General features: G+C 57.1%; 2 protein-coding genes across 2 annotated transcripts; one reads left to right on the top strand and one right to left on the bottom strand.

Moving 5' to 3' along the window:
* The first annotated feature begins 307 nt into the window (after window positions 1-307).
* PEAK3 (PEAK family member 3) lies at window positions 308-5297 on the top strand. The gene is made up of 3 exons (XM_054465470.2): window positions 308-418; window positions 1823-2352; window positions 4488-5297. The coding sequence occupies exons 1-3, from the start codon at window positions 337-339 to the stop codon at window positions 5295-5297; spliced, it is 1422 nt and encodes a 473-aa protein (XP_054321445.2). The 5' UTR covers window positions 308-336.
* A 2145-nt stretch (window positions 5298-7442) lies between these two features.
* On the bottom strand, window positions 7443-11367 carry OAZ1 (ornithine decarboxylase antizyme 1). Its single transcript, XM_054465469.2, is given in 6 exon segments — window positions 7443-7959; window positions 8112-8197; window positions 8890-9062; window positions 9339-9425; window positions 9427-9484; window positions 11124-11367. Coding segments are annotated over 6 exon segments (687 nt in total). The 5' UTR covers window positions 11270-11367; the 3' UTR covers window positions 7443-7822.
* Between the last annotated feature and the right edge of the window lie 8752 nt (window positions 11368-20119).

The following is a 20119-nucleotide window of genomic DNA, read 5'->3' as shown; positions in this document are numbered from 1 at the left end:
GGCAGGAAACCCACTCGGGATCACACAGCAGGGGCCCAGAGAGGGCAGGAAACCCACTCGGGATCACACAGCAGGGGCCCAGAGAGGGCAGAAAACCCACTCGGGATCACACAGCAGGGGCCCAGAGAGGGCAGGAAACCCACTCGGGATCACACAGCAGGGTCAGAACTGGACAAGGGAGTGGAGTGTGGGTGTGCCTGTTCTCACCAAGGGCCCTGGAGCAGGGGGCCTCAATGGACTCCCAGGCCCCAGCACTCACGGACCCCTCCCCATGTCGCCCTGTGCGTGCACACGGTCACCCCGCACAGGCCCCCTGTCTGACCTTCCCCCAGCAACATGAGCAGCCCGGAGCCCCCCAGAGAGCCCCCCGAGCCCGACGACCCCACCTGGTCGACTCAGCCCACGTATAGCAACCTCGGTGAGCAGCTCCTCAGGGAGCCCTGGGCTGGGGGGTGCAGGGAGCGGCAGGGGGCTGCAGGGCACCACGGCCTCTGGGAACAGCAGCAGCTGGTAAAATGAGTGACCTCAGGAAGGCCCAGAGTGGGCGAGGGCTGAAAAATAACCTGTGGGTTGGTGGGCGGAGCGTGGTGGCTCACGCCGGTAATCCCAGCACCGTGGGAGGCCGAGGCAGGTGGATCCCTTGAGGCCAGGAGTTCAACACCGGCCTGGGCAACATAATGAGACCCGCCTCCCATCTCTAAAAAAAAAAAAAATGAGATGGACATGGTGTCAAGAGCCTGCAGTCCCAGCTGCTCGGGAGGCTGAGGCGGGAGAATCGCTTGAACCTGGGAGGCAGAGGTTTCAGTGAGCCAAGACTGAGCCACTGCACTCCAGCCTGGGTGACAGAGGGAGACTCCATCTCAAAAAAAAAAAAAAAAAAAAAGTCCGGGTGCAATGGTTCAAGCCTGTAATCCCAGCACTTTGGGAGGCCAAGTCAGGCAGATCACCTGAGGTCAGGAGTTTGAAACCAGCCTGGCCAACATGGTGAAACCCCATCTCTACTAAAAATACAAAAATTATCTGGGCATAGTGGCGGGCGCCTGTAGTCCCAGCTACTTGGGAGGCTGAGGTGGGAGAATCACTTGAACCTAGGAGGTGGAGGTTGCAGAGAGCCAAGATCGTGCCGCTGCACTCCAGGCTGGGCGACAGAGCAAGACTTCAAAAAAAAAAAAAAAAAAGCAAGACAGACACTTGCGCAAAGCCACGGAGGTAAGTAGGAGTTGCTGAGTGCTGGGTGGCACCATTCTCTGAAACTGATCCATCCTCCTGTGAGCCTCAGTTTCCCCTTCTGTAAGCTCTGTCGCCCAGACTGGAGTGTAGTGGCGCGATCTCGGCTCACTGCAAGCTCCGCCTCCCAGGTTCACACCATTTTCCTGCCTCAGCCTCCCGAGTAGCTGGGACTACAGGTGCCCGCCACCACGCCCGGCTAATTTTTTGTATTTTTAGTAAAGACGGGGTTTCACCGTGTTAGCCAGGATGGTCTCAATCTCCTGACTTCGTGATTCGCCCGCCTCAGCCTCCCAAAGTGCTGGGATTACAGGCATGAGCCATTGTGCACGGCCGCATCCGGCAAATTTTAAAAAAATTTTTGCAGAGACAGGGTCTCACTATGTTGCCCAGGCTGGTCTCAAACCCTAGGCTCCAGTGATCCTCCTGCCTCGGCGTCCACCTTCCTAAGTGCTGGGATTACAAGCATGAGCCACCATTGCCCAGCCTCATTACTTCCATGTTAGAGATGGGGAAACCGAGGCTGAGAGGTGGAGGTACGTGTCCCGTTCCTACTCTGCCTGTCCTCAACCCTCCCCACTGTCTCTCCCTGCAGGTGAGATCCGTGTCCACCTGCTGCCCTCCAAGGCCTGCCGCCCCCGGACCCCTGGGTCCCTCTCCACGGACCCACAGCCCCTGCCCCCACCCCTGCCCAAGAAGGTCCTAACCCGGACCCAGTCACTACCCACCCGCAGGACCCTCCATCCCAGCTCCATCCAAGTACACCCGCCTCGGAGGCCCTTTCTGGGGTCCCACAGTGTGGATGAGAGCCAGGCTGCAGTGGGACCAGCCTGTCTCCCTGCAGAGCTGACCTTTGGCCTGGCCGACGCCCCGCTGGGCCTCTCCCTCCGCGATCTGCACAGCCCGGAGGCTGTGCACGCTGCACTGGCTGCGCGGCAGCTGCAGGGCCTCCGTACCATCTATGCCCGGCTCCGTGCCCGGCTCATGGGGGGCCACCCCGGGCCCTGCCGCCCCGGCCATGGCTTCCGCCTCCTAGACAGCTCACCCTGCGCAGAGAGCGGGGACACCCTGTACTACCGCGTGGTGCGCGTGCACGGGGACGCCTGGCACATCCTGGTCGCCAAGGTGAGCCCCACGGCCCCACCCTCTCTGAGGTGTCCCCAGTGTCCCATCTTAGACATAACCCAGGGCTTGTTTCGCTTGGCCTTTCTGTGAGTCAGTTCTCACACTGCTGTGAAGAAATACTGGAGCCCGGCAGGGTGGCTCACGCCTGTTATCCCAGCACTTTGGGAGGCCAAGGCGGGAGGATTACCTGAGGTCAGGAGTTCAAGACCAGCCTGGCCAACATGGTGAAACCCAGTCTCTACTAAAAATACAAAAATTAGTTAGGCATGGTGGCAGGCACCTGTAAACCCAGCTACTTGGGAGACTGAGGCAGGAGAATTGCTTGAACCCGGGAGGCAGAGGTTGTAGTAAGCCAAAATTGGGCCATTGCACTCCAGCCTCGGCAACAGAGTGAGACTCTGTCTCAAAAAAAAAAAAAAGAAAGAAAAAGGCCGGGTGCGGTGGCTCACGCCTGTAATCCCAGCACTTTGGGAGGCCGAGGGGGGCGGATCATGAGGTCAGGAGATCGAGACCTTCCTGGCTAACACGGTGAAACCCTGTTTCTACTAAAAATACAAAAAATTAGCCGGGCAGGGTGGCGGGCGCCTGTAGTCCCAGCTACTTGGGAGGCTGAAGCAGGAGAATGGCATGAACCCAGGGGGCAGAGCTTGCAGTGAGCCAAGAACGCACCACTGCACTCCAGCCTGGGTGACAGAGTGAGACTCCGTTTCAAAAAAAAAAGGCTGGGCAGCACAGTGGCTGACGCCTGTAATCTCAGCACTTTGGGAGGCCAAGGCGGGCAGATCATGAGGTCAGGAGTTCGAGACCAGCCTGGCCAACATAGTGAAACCCCATCTCTACTAAAAATACAAAAATCAGCTGGGCGTGGTGGTGCGCACCTGTAGTCCCAGCTACTTGGAGGCTGAGGCAGGAGACTCATTTGAACCCGGGAGGCAGAGGTTGCAGTGAGCTGAGATTCGAAAATTGGGCTATTGCACTCCAGCCTGGGCGACACAGTAAGACTCTGTCTCAAAAAAAAAAAAAAAGAAAAAGAAAGAAAGAAAGAAAATAAAAGAAAAAGGAATACTGGAGACTGGGTAATTTATAGAGAAAAGAGCCTTAATTGGCTCATGGTTCTGGTGGCTTCTGCTTCTGGGGAGGCCTCAGGAAGCTTCCAATCATAGTGGAAGGTGAAGCGGGAGCAGGCATCTCACACAGTGGGAGCAGGAGGAAGGGAGGGAGGAGGTGCCACTCACCTTTACACAGCCAGATCTCACGAGAACTCACTGGTTATCCCAACGACATGGCCAAGGGGGATGGTGCTGAGCCATTCATGATAAACCACCCCCAAGATCCAGTCACCTCCCACCAGACCCCACCTCCAACACTGGTGATTACAATTGGCCATGAGATTTGGTGGGGACACAGATCCAGACCACATTAGACTTGTTTATTTTGCAACTAACACGTGAATCAACGCAGTTAACCCAGGAAACCATGTTTCTAAAGTGTGGGGCCACGGGTATGGCCTTGGAGCCCTTGTCAAAACCCCTCCCACACCTCTCTGGCCGGGGATCTGCTTTTGTGTTTTTTGTTTTGTTTTGTTTTGTTTTGTTTTTGAGACAGAGTCTCACTCTGTTGCCCAGGCTGGAGTGCAGCAGCGTGTTCTCGGCTCACTGCAACCTCCGCCTCCCGGGCTCAAGTGATTCTCTCACTTCAGCCTCCGAAGTAGCTGGGATTACAGGCGCGCCACCACTCCCAGCTAGTTTTATATTTTTTAGTTGAGACGAGCCTTCCCTGCGTTGGCCAGGCTAGTCTCGAACTCCTGACCTCAGCGATCCCCCTGCCTCTCAAAGTGCTGGGATTACAGGCGTGAGCCACCATGCCCGGCCCAGGAATCTGCTTTCTAACTCATTGCCCAGGGACACTCTGCCACCGTCTTCTTCCCTGGCTTAATTTTCCCGAAAGTCCTTACTGGTGACTAACTTCCAAATTAACACTGACCTCCTGTTGCTGGAGGGATGCAGGCAGCCTCCAGCCGTAGTGGGGGCAGTTTGGGGGTGTGCGGAGGAGGCTTCGGGGCAGGCAGCACTGGGGCAGGCGGTGCTGGTGGGGGGCCCAGTGATCCAGGCCCCGACACCCCCTCTGCCTTGCAGGTGCCCAAGCCCGGGGCGGACGTGCCCCACCCGTGGGGCCTGGAGCTGCAGGCCTCCCTGTCGCCACACTTCAATCTGCAGGGGCTGTGTGGCCTGGTGCCTGAAGGCACACTGCCCGGGGCGCCCTGGAGAGGCGCAGTGGCGCTGGCAGCCGAGGTGCCGGAGCGCACGGTGGCGCAGTGGCTGGCGGAGGCCTGCACGCAGCCGCCGGAGGAATTCGTGTGGGCCGTGGCCCTGCTGCTGCTGCAGCTGAGCGCGGCCCTGGAGTTCCTGGAGGCGTGGGGCGCGGCCCTAGTCGAGTTGCGGCCGGAGAACTTGCTGCTGGCGGCACCTCGGGGCTGTGCGGCGACGGGGCCCCCACGCCTGCTCCTCGCTGACTTTGGCCGCGTCTGTCTGCAGCCCCCTGGACCCCTGGGCTCCCCGGGCCCCCACGCGTCGCAGCTGGGCAGCCTCCTCCGAGCGCTGCTGAGCCTTGCTGCGCCCTCAACCACGCCTTTGGCCGCGGGCCTGGAGCTCCTGGCAGCACAGTTGACCCGCTTACGGCCCTCGGCGTCCCGGACGCGGGGCGCGCTGCAGGCGCTGCTCTGGGGGCCCGGGCCTGAGCTGCGCGGCCGCGGAGCACCGCTTGGTCCCTGGCTCCGAGCGCTCGGGCCCTGGCTGCGGGTGCGCCGCGGGCTGCTGGTCCTGCGCCTGGCAGAGCGGGCCGCAGGTGGGGAAGCTCCCAGCCTCGAGGACTGGCTGTGTTGCGAATACCTGGCCGAGGCCACTGAGTCCTCGATGGGCCAGGCCCTGGCGCTGCTGTGGGACTGACCCCAACCCAGGGCGAACACACCTGGTCCAGGCCTGCCCAGGAGGCAGGGCTGGGGCTGAGGTCAGCATCTCCATGATAGCCAAGACACCCTCTTCCTGCAGAGTCCAGGGGCGCAGCAGAGAGAGCAGTGCCCCGGCTCCAGAGCCTCCCCTCCCGTGCTGGGGATGTGGGTCAAGGGCTTCCCAGGAGTGCAGCTGCCCCTCCAGGGCTGGGGGCTGGCCAGCGCCTCCTGTGTTGGGCAGCAGCTCTCTGAAGCCAGGGCCCCCACGCCACTTCCAGGTGTGGACAACCCCGCTGATCAATGTCTGTGTTCTGCCTTCCCCAGCAGCCAGGGCGCTCTTCCGCGTGGGTTCTGTCATTGTCTCCATGAGAGGCCAATGCCGGGACCAGAGGCATTCCTGGCCCTGGAGCACCCCCTTGTGCTGAAGATGGCCAGTGATTTTGGGCATGTGAATGTTCCTGTCCCTGGTGGAGAACTGCTTGGTGGTGTCACGGGAAGGGAAGGCTCCCTGAGACCTTAGACACCCAGCTCATCTCAGCGGGGTCTGGACTCACCGTCCCTACAACAGTCCTCGCGGTTCCCTGCCACCTCCCCCCAATCCCTCTGCGCCCACCCTGCCTGCCTCCCTGTTCCTCGGTGACACACTAACTTCTTTCACACCCCCAAGCGTTTGTGTAGGCTGTTCCCTCTGCCATACTGTTCCAGACCGATCTCGGCTCACTGCAAGCTCCGCCTCCCGGGTTCACGCCATTCTCCTGCCTCAGCCTCCCGAGTAGCTGGGACTACAGGCGCCCGCCACCACGCCCAGCTAATTTTTTGTATTTTTAGTAAAGACGGGGTTTCACCGTGTTAGCCAGGATGATCTCGATCTCCTGACCTCGTGATCTGTCCGCCTCGGCCTCCCAAAGTGCTGGGATTACAGGCGTGAGCTACCACGCCCAGCCACAGTTCCACTTTTCTCTAAACAAATAAAGGTGCCCAGTCTGGGCCATCGCTAGCTCCTTACCCTGTGTTCTCCGCCCACTCCCAGGAGCATTTATTCCTCTGTCACTGTCCGCAAGGCTGTGAGTTCCCTGGGGGCAAAGGCCAGGCTTGGCACACAGTAGGTGCTCACTTAATACCACAGGATGATGGAATATACAGGCACAGAGGAGACTCACTGGAGGGAAATGGAGTCTTCCTTTATGCCTCTGACACACTGCACTGCCCTTGCCTGTGGCCTCCTTCCTGGAGACTCAGAGTTGCCCCTCCATGCCATTCCCCATGGCAGTCCTGGGAGGATCTTTCCAACCCCAGATATGAGGTCCCTCTCCAGCTCAAACACCTCCCATGGCTCCCCAGTGCCTCAGAATACATACAGGGCTCTTCCAAAGTCTCCTCAGAGTCTCCAACCCCATGTCGTTCATCCCTGGAGGTTACTTTCCAGCCTCCACACCTTTGCCCAAGTTGTTTTTTACACCAGAAACAGCCCCCTCTACTCTGCTTCAGACTCCTATTCATCCTGCAAGGCCTCAGCTCTAATGCCCCTTCTCTGCATTTGCGCTGCCCAAATGAGCTGGGAGTATCTGTGTCCAGGTCTGTCCTCCCGGCCGACCCCACCATCGCTCAGACAGCTGAATATCCCCCCGCCCCCGCTCGCCAAGTCTACAGTCTTTTCGAGTTCCTCCTTTCTTCCTCTTTCCACCAGGTTTCCCGGCCAGGCCTGGCCCTGACTTTCCGGGTGGTGCTCCCAGATGCGGCCGGCAGGTGGCGCTGGGGCCGCGCAGACGGCGGGGTTGCAGACCCGGAAGCCCTCCAGGCCACGACCCCGCCGGAAGTGCTGCTGCCCTGAACAGCGCTGCAGGTCCCTAGGGGAGCCAGTAACATGGCGAACCCAAAGCAGTTAGGAACACGGACATCCCCATGCGCAGGCCCACGCTGGGGCGGAAGGGGACGCGAGGCAGGAAGGGGCTTCAAGGAAGCAGTGGCAACACCGGCGCCAAGCTGAGGGCCCGTCCTCACAGCCCAGGGGGTCTCCTCCGTGGGAGGGGTCCCGCAGCTGCCTGGGTGACAAGTCCCCTGGGACCCCTCCACCCAGTGCCCTCTGCGGTCCCAGGCACTCCTCCCACCAGTCCCCAGCGTCACCACCACGGAGCCAGGTGCATCGGGTGTAATCACTTTATTGGCTTTTGGAGAGCAATGGAGGGGATTAATACCTCATCTTTCCAAGTTAAAAGACTAAGACTGTTTCCAAAAGACTCCAAATAAGAAACTTCTCCTCAAAGTACAAGGATAATCTGAATCATCTTAAACCAGCAATAAAAAAGTAAAATATAAATTTTTATTTAGAATTAAAGCAAATACTTCAGTATCACAAACACAATATTAAACTTCAAGAAATATACCGCTAATTTGGAGTGAGCATTTATTTGCACAATTACAACATGCGGACAAACCCAGGCGAGATGAGCGAGTCTACGGTTCCTACCCACCCGGCTGACAAGGGGTGGCCGCAGGGGCCGGATGCCCAGCCCCGAGGCGGCCCTACTCCTCCTCCTCTCCCGAAGACTCTCTCTCGAACGTGTAGGCCATGAAGCAAGCGTCGGGTCTCTTGGGGACAAGGGGATGCCCCGGTCTCACAATCTCAAAGCCCAAAAAGCTGAAGGTTCGGAGCAAGGCGGCTGCGGGAGAGAAGCCGTCAGAACCCCTGCCGACCAGAAACCCCCGGCCCGCACCCCCCACTCCCGCTGGGAGACCGCGCCTGCGGGCTGAGAATGAAGGGGCAGGACAGGCACCCCCACGCACCCTACTGCAAGCGATGCGGGTCACCTACCTCTGTCCTCGCGGTTCTTGTGGAAGCAAATGAAGACATGGTCGGCTCGCAGCTGCTCCTCAGCGAACTCCAGGAGAACTGCAAAGCTGCAGCGGGTGTTAGCGTCTTGGCTGGCCTGACACGCCCGCCTACCTCCTGGGCCTTAGCAACTACCCCGAGACCCGCTCCACTCCAGGGGTCCCCCTGGGGCCCAGATTGTCCTCTGGGTGGGGCCGTCCTGACACCACAGTGTTGAGCAGCACCGCTGCACCCACCCACGTGCACGCCCCATGACAGAAAAGCTCTCAGACACCGCCTGGCGTCCCCTGGAGGTTGGAATCCCAGGGTACGAATTTGGAGTGCACTTTTTAAAAACAGACCCCAGGCCGGGAGCGATGGCTCACGCCTGTAATCCCAGCACTTTGGGAGGCCGAGGTGGGCGAATCAGGAGGTCAGGAGTTCGAGACCAGCCTGGCCAACATAGCGAAACCTCGTCTCTACCAAAAACACAAAAATTAGCTGGGCATCGGTGGCGGGCGCCTGTAAGCCCAGCTACTCGGGAGGCTGAGGCAGGAGAATCGCTTGAACCCGGAAGGCAGAGGTTGCAGTGAGCCGAGATCATGCCACTGCACTCCAGCCTGGGCGACAAAAGCAAGACTCCATCTCAGAAAAAAAAAGGGACCCGGTCCCCACCCACAAAGCGATGGTGGCCCCCGTATGTGCTGCCTGAAGGCAGTGCCCTCCCTCATCTGTCCCTGCTCCCCTGGGTAAGCACTCCCCGCCTGTCCTTGCCCCTCACCTGTCCTTGCTCCCCTCGGGCAGCGCGCCACCCGGGATCTCGATGTAGAGGCTGCCGCCACTCAGCACTGTTCGCCAGTTAATGCGTTTGGCGTCTGTGAGCCTGGACTGGACGTTGAGAATCCTCGTCTTGTCGTTGGATGTTAGTTCCTCTGTTACATTCAGCCGATCATCCTGTCCAGGGGGTGCAGCCCAATTCAGAACCCCGACTCACCCCACAGGACTCCAAGAACCCGGCAGCGCTAAGGCTTGGGCCTAGGCCGTGTTGAGCTCAGGAAAGGCCTGGGCTGCAGGAGACTGTGCGCCGGCTCTGACGAAACTCAGGGTTCCCAGGGTTAAATTCAATCACAGGTACGGGCAGCAAGATGCACAAGAAGTGCCTGTGGCCCCAGAGCAGCCCCAGCAAGCCTGGCCCCACCCACCCCACCGCAGGCCCGGCCCCATACTCACGGAGTAGAATAAGTTAGCTGAAAGATTGTGATCCCTCTGACTATTCCCTCGCCCACCTGGGATCTTCAGGGGTGGGTGAGGGGCATCAGGAGCACCACCGAGGCCCCGGACCCGGGTTACTACAGCAGCGGAGGGAGACCCTGGAACTGAAGAAGATGTAGGTCACCAGGCGGCGCCAGGCTCCGGGCGGAGACCCCTCCAGGGCGCCCGGGCGGCCTTCAGCACCCCCCGACCCCTGCCTCGGCCAGAGGACCCCGCCCCGCCCAGGCTGGGGCCCACCCGGCCCCATACCCCCGAGGCTTCCCGAAGACAGCTCCAACACCTGCCCCAAGCACCTACAAGGGCAGCGGTCACTGAGCCCCGGCTCCTTGGGCGGCGCCGCCCAGGATAGCCCAACCCTCCCAGGGAGGAGGGTCCCTTCCCCTCTCGCAGCCCCGCCGGGGCAGAGCCTCACCCCCCCGCCAGCCAGCGCTTCCCCTTTTCAGTTCTGTCCCGCCTTCCCCTTTCCACCCTGCACTACAGCCAGAATCTGGAACCCTCGCTTGTCCCCGCGAGGACCGGGAGGGCCTAGCCTGACCTCATGGAGGACGCGCCCCGCTCCGGCTCCCGGCCGCCCGCCCCCCCGCCCCCCCGCCCCCGCTCCAGGCCCGGGCCCTCCCGGTTGCGTCATCCAGGCAGACGCTGCCTCGCGCCCCGGGGGAGATTTTCACAATCGCGCAGCCGGCAGCGCCAGCAGCCATTTGCTGCGCAGTGTAAACAGGCCCCAAAGTTGCCTCCATTTTGCACGGCCCCCAAACCGCGGCACCGCCAGCATCACGGCCCAACTTCCCGATCCCCGGGGCTGAGCGACGCCCACCTCGGGGGACGCAGTCGGGAAAGCTCGACCGAGACCCCGCGGGCTCCCCCGCAACCGCAGCTGGCACCCGCGCCCCCGGAAGCGGGACGCGTCGTCCCGGGAGGCGGCGGGGGTCCTGCCACGGCGCTGCCGGGTTGTCGGAATGCGCGACCCCCAGCTCCCCGGCGGCCCCCGCGAAGAAGCCCTGGGTGCCGTCTACGTGCGCGGCCTCGCCCCGCGCGTCCCGGGCCATCCAGACCGACTCGCTGTGGGGCGAAAAACGGGGCCCACGAGGTCGGTCGCGTGCAGGGGCCACATCAAGGCGAGGGGGACCCACGGGAGCTCGTCCGCCGCGAAGCGCTCCCCGTTACCGCAGCGCACGCTCGACGGCCGGGACCGAAAAATGCAGATCCACCGGCCCCGCAGGCCCTGCCTGGCCTCGGACCAACCCAAGGCCGACCCCGCCCCCAACCAGATTGCCCCATCCTGCGCCTCCCAAATCCGACTCGACCGCACAGCCCTCCTCCAAACCAAATTCCCAGTCTGCGTCCCCCAAATCCAACCCTCGACCCGAAGCCTCTCCCCTCCTCCAAAGCCGAGTCCCAGCCCGCGAACCCCGCAAAAGACACACGCCTCCCCCAGACTCCCCGTCCTGCGCCCAAATCCGACCTCCGACCCATGCCCCTCCCCCAATCAGGCGCCCCAGACGGCGCCCCCCAAATCCAACTCCGTACTCTTGCCCCCCAAACCCGACTCCCCCGAGAGCACTGCCAAGGCCGGGGGGGACCTCCAGGCCTGCCCTGCTCCTACCTCGTCCCCGGCGCGATTCTGGCCTTGACAAAGGGGAGGATCTCGCGCGCCGGAGACCTATCTGGCGCCCCGAGGACGGCCCCCCGCAGGCCTGCGCGGCCGGCGCTTCTGGAAGCTTCGGACGGGGGCGGGGCACTTACCTCTCACTGCTGCTGCCGCCGCGGCTGTGCAGGCTTAGGAGCGGCATGGTGCGGCTGGCGTGGATGGTGGCGCTGGGTTTATTCCCTTCCTTCTCTCTGGCGAAGCAGTGGCTATTGAGGATCCGCTGCAGGGAGGATTTCACCATCCGGCCGCTGGGGTCCGAAACCAGGAAAACCTCCGCTGCCCCTCTCCGCGCCGCCGCCGCTGCTCGCCGTTCGCAAAATGGCGCCGCTGCCACCGCCCGCCTTTATAGACGCCGCGCCCAGGCCACGCCCCCCGCGCCGCCGGGAACGCGGCCGCACCAGGGGCAGAGCCGCGGGGCCGCCGGGAAAAAAAAGTCGCGCCCGCCCCCTCCCAGCGCCTGATTGGTGGAAGGGAAAGGGAAAGGAAGAGGCGCTCTGGAGATTGGTTGGTGAGCCTGGGGCCACGCCCCCTCCCGCGCGCGTCCTTCTCCGGGTGCCTGGGGGCGGGGCTGCCGTGGCGCCGGGTACGCGCTGCGCGCGCCCCGAGCCGTCCCCGCCCCCACAATCGTGCCTTGGGGCGGGGGCGGCTCGCTGGGGCCGATTTTCGGGGGTCTTCGAGTGCCCGTTTGTCTGTCGTGGTCCACGTCGCCCTCCCTAGGGTCCCTTCACGCAGCGGGACCCCTCCCCTGGGTAGGCCCCCGGGTATTACGGGGGTGTCCAACCGCGCCCATACTCCCATAGGACAAAATTATTTCCAGTAACGCCTGGTAATCATCGATGATATTACTGGTTTTATTTTTTTTAATTTGGTCTTGCAGTTCTTAAAATGTTTCCAGTGTTTAAAAAAAAAGAACTTCCAATGTTGAAGATATTCAAATTTAGTAAAATATTTAGTGTACAATTTGGACTTAAGCAAACATTTTACTCCTTGCAGATAAATTCAGATTTTTCCTGTGGAAACTGAAACTTACCCTAAGGAAAAACACTACTCCTGGCAGTTAAAATTCAGAAACACATCTCATGTGTGAACTAAAATGTGGATCTCCCAAGGAAAAAACGATTTCTTTGGTGGTTAAGTTCGGTAAACTGTTCGCCTGTGAGGTAAAATGTGGATGGACTTATCCAGCAAAAATATTTCCCCTCCTGGTTAAATCCAGAAAAAAAATATCAGGTATGAACTGCAGTTTGCATTTAATAAGCAAAGATATAACTCTTGGCAGTTACATACGGGTACATAGCTTGTGTGTAGACTAAATTACGAATTTAGCAAAAAGTTGCCACTTTGCAGTGAGGTTTAATAAAATATTTTATATTTCATGTATAAACAAAATTTTGTTCTTACCAAGCAAAAATGCGACTCCTGGCAAATCCTGATTCCTTTCATGGTTTTAATTTTGTTTTGTTTGCGACCGGGCCTGGCTCTCACCCAGGCTGGAGTGCAGTGGCGCAATCTCGGCTCGCTGCAACCTCCGCCTCCCAGGTTCAAGCGATTCTCCTGCTTCAGCCTCCTGAGGAGCCGGGATTACAGGTGCCTGCCACCACGCCCGGCTAATTTTTGTATTTTTAGTAGAGATGGGGCTTCACCATGTTGGCCAGGCTGGTCTGGAACTCCTGTCCTCAGGTGATCCGCCTGCCTCGGCCTCCCAAAGTTTGGGGATTACAGGCGTGAGCCACCGCGCCTGGCCGTCTTTCAAGATTTTGTACTGCACCAGAAGGCTGTTGTTGCATCTCTGCTATGAGCATTCGCTATCCGGGTGTTGAGGCAGAAATTAACTCCTGCTGTTGACATTTGGGGCCGCCCTGGGCACTGCAGGGCACTGAGCAGCTTCCCTGGCCTCCCCCCGCTCCATGCCAGGAGCACCCCCAGTCGTGACGACCACAAGTATCCGCAGACATCACCCAGTGTCCCTTGTTGGGGGCAGAATCACCCTGGGTGAGACCCCCGAGTTAGGGGATTCCATGGACCCCCCCCAAGAGACTCCGCGTCCCATGATCCTCTGCCCTGCTGAGGTCCCAGGAGACTGCGCACGTTGAAATCCACACCGTGAGGCAGAGGTTGCAGTGAGCTGAGATGGCGCCGATGCACTCCAGCCTGGTGACAGAGCGTGACTCCGTCACAAAAAAAACAAAAAAAAAGCAATCCACACCCTGAGTGGGGAAGGAGAGAGGAGAAGCATCGCAGGAGCTGGGGCCCTCCTGGTTTATACCGTTTGCCCCATTAGGAGTTTATCGTGAGGCTGGGCACGGTGGCTCACGCCTGTAATCCCAGCACTTTGGGAGGCCGAGGCGGGTGGATCACGAGGTCAGCAGTTCAAGACCAGTCTGGCCAAGGTGGTGAAACCCCGTCTCTACTAAAAATACAAAAATTAGCTGGGCATGGTTGCGCGTGCCTGTAATCCCAGCTACTCAGGGGGCTGAGGCAGGAGAATTGCTTGAACTGGCACCCGGGAGGTGGAGGTTGCAGTGAGCCAAGATTGCACCACTGCACTCCAGCTTGGGCTACAGAGCCAGACTCCATCTCAAAAAAAAAAAAAAAAAAGGAGTTTATTCTGGTGTCTGGTGTGAGCAGAGAACAGACTCTGTTTCAAATAATTAACTCAGGGTCTCCTCCCTCGGCCCTGTGGACATCGGGCTTGGATTGTTCTCTGGGGTAGGGCGTCCTGGGCAAACGGTGTGAACCAGGAGGGCCCCAGCTCCTGGGATGCTGCTCCTCTCTCCTTCCCCACTCAGGGTGTGGATTGCTTTTTTTTGTTTTTTGTTTTTTGAGACGGAGTCTCGCTCTGTCGCCAGGCTGGACTGCAGTGTCCTGGGCACTGCAGGGTACCGAGCAGCGTCCCTGGCCTCCACCCACTCCATGCCAGGAGCACCCCAAGTCATGACAATCAGAAATGTCCCAAACATCACCCGATGTCCCTTTAGGGCAGAATGACGCCCCTTAGTTGATGACCTCCTCTGGGAACGGAGGCAAGAGCCTGCTTGAAATGAACAGGTCACGGGTGCAATTTCCAGAACAGCCATGACCAGGGAGCCCTGTCCCTCCGTCCTGACTGCAGCAGCTCTCACTTCCTCCTCCTGCCCGCCTCTAGCTCTGATGGCCGCCTGCCAATGCTGTGAGGCTTCTAGAAGAGCCACCCCCACACTGGCCAGGCCACGTGGGATGAGCGCTAGGATCAGCAACTGTGCCCTGCTGGCCCACCTGGCCGGGCTCCCCAGGAACTCCCCAGTGTGGGAGGTGCTTTGCTGGGAGCTGGGGAGTCTGTGACTGGGTGAGGGGCCCCCAAACAGCAGGGAGAGAAAGAGGCATATCTTTCGCTGGAGGTGATGAGGCTTGAACTGTCTGAAAGAGACAGCAGAGGATGTGGGGTGGTCAAGGATAGAGGGCCCATGCCTGGGTTTTCCTCTGAAATCAAGGTTGAGGGGATAGGGATGCTGGCAGACGAGGCAGAGAGTATGACTCTGTTTGATTGACTGATTGACTGATTTTTTTTTTTTTTTTTTGAGACAGACTCTCACTCTGTAGCCCAGGCTGGAGTGCAGTGGTGTAACCTTGGCTCACTGCAACTTCCACCTACAGGGTTCAAGCGATTCTCCTGCCTCAGCCTCCCGAGAAGCTGGGACTACAGGCATGCACCACCATTCCCAGCTAATTTTTGTATTTTTAATAGAGACAGGGTTTCACCATATTAGCCAGGCTGGTCTCAAACTCCTGACCTCATGATCTGCCTGCCTCCCAAAGTGCTGGGATTCCAGGTGTGCCACCGCACCTGGCTGATTGATTTTTGAGACAGAGTCTCACTTTGTCACCCAGGCTGGAGTTCAGGGGCATGATCTCGGCAGCTCACTGCAACCTCCCCTTCCCAGGTTCAAGTGATTCTCCTCCCTCGGCCTCCCAAGTAGTTGGGAATTACAGGCTCACGCCACCATGCCTGGTTAATTTTGGTATTTTTAGTATTTTTAGTAGAGACGGGATTTCACCATATTGGTCAGGCTGGTCTCGAACTCCTGACCTCAGGTGATCCACCCATCTCACCCTTCCAAAGTGCTGGGATTACAGGCGTGAGCCACTGCGCCCGGCTGACTCTGATTTAAAAAAGGGTATGTGGGCCCGGTGTGCACTTTGGGAGGCAGAGGCAAGAGGATCACTTGAGCTCAGGAGTTCAAGACCAGCCAGGGCTACATAGCCAGACCCCATCTCTACAGCAAATTTAAAAATTAGGGACATGCTGGTGCACACCTGTAGTTCCAGCTACTCCAGCGGCTGAGGCAGGAGGATCACCTGAGCCAGGGAGGTCAAGGCTGCAGTGAGCTATGGTCTCTCGACTGCACTGCAGCCTGGGTGACAGAGGGAGACCTTGTCTCTAAAAGAATTATAATAATGAGTTAAATAAAATAAAATATAAACAGGTAAAAATAAAGAAGGATTGGGGCCGGGCACGGTGGCTCATGCCTGTAATCCCAGCACTTTGGGAGGTTGAAGCAAGAAGAGCACTTGAGCCCAGGAGTTGGAGACCAGCCTGGCCAACATAGCAAGACCCTATCTCTAGGTTCTCACTTTGTTGAGAATTTTAAAAACTTCTAGAAATTTTAAAAAATTTAAAAAAATTTTTAATTAGCTGAGATTGGGGTGGGCATCTGTGATCCCGGCTACTTGGGAGGCTGAACCAAGAGGATCACTTGAGCCCAGGAGGTCGAGGCTGCAGTGAGCTGTGATCACACCACTGCACTCCAGCCTGGGGGAACAGAGCAAGACACTGTCTCAAAAAAAAAAAAAAAAAAAAAAAAAAAAAAAAGAAAAAAAAAATGAAAGAAAGCAGGAAAATGACAGAGCGCGGTGGCTCATGCCTGTAATCCCAGCACTTTCGGAGGCCAAGGCGGGCGGATCACGAGGTCAGGAGATCGAGACCATCCTGGCTAACATGGTGAAACCCCGTCTCTACTGAAAAATACAACAAAAATTAGCCGGGCATTGTGGCGGGCGCCTATAGTCCCAGCTAATCGGGAGGTTGAGGCAGGAGAATGGCCTGAACCCAGGAGGCAGAGCTTGCAGTGAGCCGAGATCGCGCCACTGCACTCCAGCCTGGGCGACAGAGCGAGGCTCCGTCTCAAAAAAAAAAAAAAAGAAAAATCAGGAAAATAAGGAAGAATCTGGGCCTCCTTTTCTCCATATGTTCCTGCCTGGCATTATATTCAAGCCTGGCTCTGTCTCCTAAAGAAAAACTCAGAAGGCCCTTGAACTCTTTTGAGCAAACAGTGTGGGGAAGAAAAAGGGAAGTAAACAAGAACCGGCCTTTTTTTTTTTTTACATGTTGCCCAGGCTGGAGTGCAGTGGCCACTCACTGCAACCTCTGCCTCCTGGAGAACCGACCATTTTTTTTGAGACGGAGTCTTGCTCTGTCACCCAGGCTGGAGTGCAGAGGCGCGATCTCGGCTCATTGCAACCTCCACTTCCCAGGTTCAAGCGATTCTCCTGCCTCAGCCTCTCGAGTAGCTGGGATTACAGGCACAGGCCACCACACCCGACTAATTTTTGTATTTTTAGTAGAGATGGGATTTCACCATGTTGGCCAGGATGGTCTCGATCTCTTGATCTCGTGGTCTGCCTGCCTCGGGCTCCCAAAGTGCTGGGATTACAGGCATGAGCCATCGCGCCAGGCTGAACCGACTTTTTTTTTTTTTTTTTTTTTTTTTTTGAGACGGAGTCTCGCTCTGTCACCCAGGCTGGAGTACAGTGGCGCGATCTCAGCTCACTGCAACCTCCGCCTCATGGGTTCACGCCATTGTCCTGTCTCAGCCTCCCAAGTAGCTGGGACTACAGGCGCCCCCCACCACACCTGGCTAATTTTTTGTATTTTTAGTACAGACGGGGTTTCACCATATTAGCCAGGATGGTCTCGATCTCTTGACCCCATGATCCGCCCGCCTCGGCCTCCCAAAGTGCTGGGATTACAGGCGCGAGCCACTGCGCCCGGCCTCGAACTGACCATTTTTAATGTGTACCATGAGGCCTGTGATAAGCTCAGGCCACAAGGAGGCTGCGCAGGGCCGGGGTTTGGCCACAAAGCCGCAGAGGCATCTGCTGCTGAGTGATAAAGCAGGACCCACAGCCGTGTGGGCAGCCTTGGGATGAGCTGGGCAAACACACGTGGAAAAGCAAGGCCCCCAAGTAAACAGGGCTTATCTCGAGCAAGTTGCTGTTTTTCCCTTTACTGTACTTATATTTCTTTTTTTTTTTTTTTTTTTTTTTTGAGACAGACCCTCTGTCTCCCAGGCTGGAGTGCAGTGTCATGATCTCAGCTCACTGCAAGCTCTGCCTCCTAGGTTCATGCCATTCTCCTGCCTCAGTCTCCCGAGTAGCTGGGACTAGAGGCGCCCACCACCATGCCTGGCTAATTTTTTTTTTTTTTTTTTTTTTTTTTTTTTTTTTTTTTTGAGACGGAGTCTCGTTCTGTCACCCAGGCTGGAGTGCAGTGGCACGATCTCGGCTCACTGCAAGCTCTGCCTCCCGGGTTCAGGCCATTCTCCTGCCTCAGCCTCCCGAGTAGCTGGTACTACAGGCACCTGCAACCATGCCCGGCTAATTTTTTGTATTTTTAGTAGAGACGGGGTTTCACTGTGTTAGCCAGGATGGTCTCGATCTCCCGACCTCGTGTTCCATCCGCCTTGGCCTCCCAAAGTGCTGGGATTACAGGCATGAGCCACTGCGCCTGGCCATTTTTTTGTATTTTTAGTAGGGACGGGGTTTCACTGTGTTAGCCAGGATGGTCTCGATCTCCCGACCTCGTGTTCCATCCGCCTTGGCCTCCCAAAGTGCTGGGATTACAGGCATGAGCCACTGCGCCTGGCCATTTTTTTGTATTTTTAGTAGGGACGGGGTTTCACTGTGTTAGCCAGAATGGTCTCAATCTCCTGACCTCGTGATCTGCCCGCCTTGCCCTTCCAAAGTGCTGGGATTACAGGTGTGAGCCACTGCGCCCGGCCTCTTTTTCTTTTTTTTTTTTTTTTGTTTTGAGATGGAGTTTCACTCTGTTCCCCAGGCTGGAGTGCAGTGGCACCATCTCGGCTTACTGCAACCTCCACCTGCCAGGTCCAAGGGGTTATCGTGTCTCAGCCTCCCCATTAGCTGGGATTACAGGCATGCACCACCGCGCCCGGCTAATTTTTGTATTTTTAGTAGAGATGGGGTTTCATCATGTTGTCCAGGGTGGTCTGGAACTCCCAACCTCAGGTGATCCGCCCACCTCGGCCTCCCAAAATTCTGGGATTACAGGCGTGAGCCACCGCGCCCAGCCTATATTTCTTATGGTTTTGCCCCTTGCTATAATTTTCAGGATTTTATTTTGCAGTATTTATAATGTTCATTTATTGTATTTTTGTAGAGATGGGTTTTCGCCATGTTGCCCAGGCTGGTCTCAAACTCCTGGGCTCAGGTGATCCTCCCGCCTCAGCCTCCCAAAGTGCTGGGATTACACGTGTGTGCCACCATGCTTGGCCTAATGTTTTCACAAAGCTTTCGTTATAGAAAAAGGAAGAAAGCTTTACGGGCAGAGCATCTGAACATCATTCTCTGCAGCTCTTCAGTATTTCCTGCCCCACATTGTCCATGTCTCTATTTTCATGGAGTTTGACCTTTACTTTTGTAAATTTTTTTTTTTTTTTTTTTTTTTTTGAGACGGAGTCGCCCAGGCTGGAGTGCAGTAGCACAATCTTGGCTCACTGCAACCTCTGCCTCCCGAGTTCAAGCAATTCTCTGCCTCGGCCTCCAAAGTAGCTGGGATGACAGACACCCGCCACCACGCCTGGCTAATTTCTTTTGTATTTTTTAGTAGAGATGGGGTTTCACCATCTTGGCCAGGCTGGTTTTGAACTCCTGACCTCATGATCCACCCGCCTTGGCCTCCCAAAGTGCTGAGATTACTGGCGTGAGCCACCGCGCCCAGCCATAAAATTGTTTTTTATTGTTTTTCTTTTCTTTTTTTTCTTTTTCTTGTACAGACAGGGTCTTGCTATGTTGCCCAGGCTGCTCTTGAACTCCGAACCTCAAGTAATCCACTTGCCTCGGCCTCCCAGGTGTGAAACACTGTGCCCGGCCCTATCTCTTTAAAAAACAAAACAAAACTGGCCAGGCATGGTGGCTCACACCTATAATCCCAGCTCTTAGAGAGGCAGAGTCAGGAGGATAGCTTGAGCCTAGGAGTTCAAGACCTGCCTGGGCAATATAGCAAGACCCCCATTCAAAAATAAATAGATGAATAAAATTTTTAAAATAAACAAATAAATAAAAACAAAACAAAAAATTGTAAACACACCTGCAAACCATGAAAGGTTTATTTCTTGTTCTTGCTCTGTGAGCTTCTCAGGCCCTAGGGGGCGCTGCTCACCTCCCCTGCCATCTTGAACGTCACTATGGCCAAGAGAGGAAGACCCTGGAAGATCTCACACTAGCAATTAAATGCCCCAGCCTAGAAGTCACCCCAGGAAAGGAACCACCTCTCCCTGAGAACAAGTAGGGTGGACACACAAATGAAATTGGTGTGCTGCCCTGGCAGAGGCAGGAAGTTGGCCACCGCCCAGCACTCCCCACAGTTCTCAACCTCCTGCCTCAGTGGCCCATGCTGAGAGTCCCCTGGGGGTTTCCCACTAAGGTGTTTTGTGTTCCAGAGGCTGGAAGGACCCTGCTTTGGGGGGGTGTCACAATTGGGCTTCCACGGGGTGCGGAATCTCACGGTCTCAGTGGCTTCCTCACCTTTGTCATGGCAGCGTTAACAATATGAGTACACAGCTCAAGCTGTGTACAGGAGCCAAGCACCTGCCCCCGTGCTTGGCTTAATGCTCACAAGGACCCCAGGAGGTGGGGTCTCCATTTTATTTCCATTTTACAGGAAAAGAAACTGTGGCACAGCCAGGCAGCAGTGGAGTCAGGGTCAGAATCTGAGTCGTCTCCATCCAGAGTCAATGCCCTCAGATGACACTGTTCCTCACAAAATTAGCAAAACTGGGCCGGGCACGGTAGCTCACACCTGTAATCCCAGCCC

The sequence above is a fragment of the Pongo pygmaeus genome, chromosome 20 (genome assembly GCF_028885625.2).
Source record: "Pongo pygmaeus isolate AG05252 chromosome 20, NHGRI_mPonPyg2-v2.0_pri, whole genome shotgun sequence".
NCBI lineage: Eukaryota > Metazoa > Chordata > Mammalia > Primates > Hominidae > Pongo > Pongo pygmaeus.
This window is presented reverse-complemented; position numbering and strand designations above follow the sequence as displayed.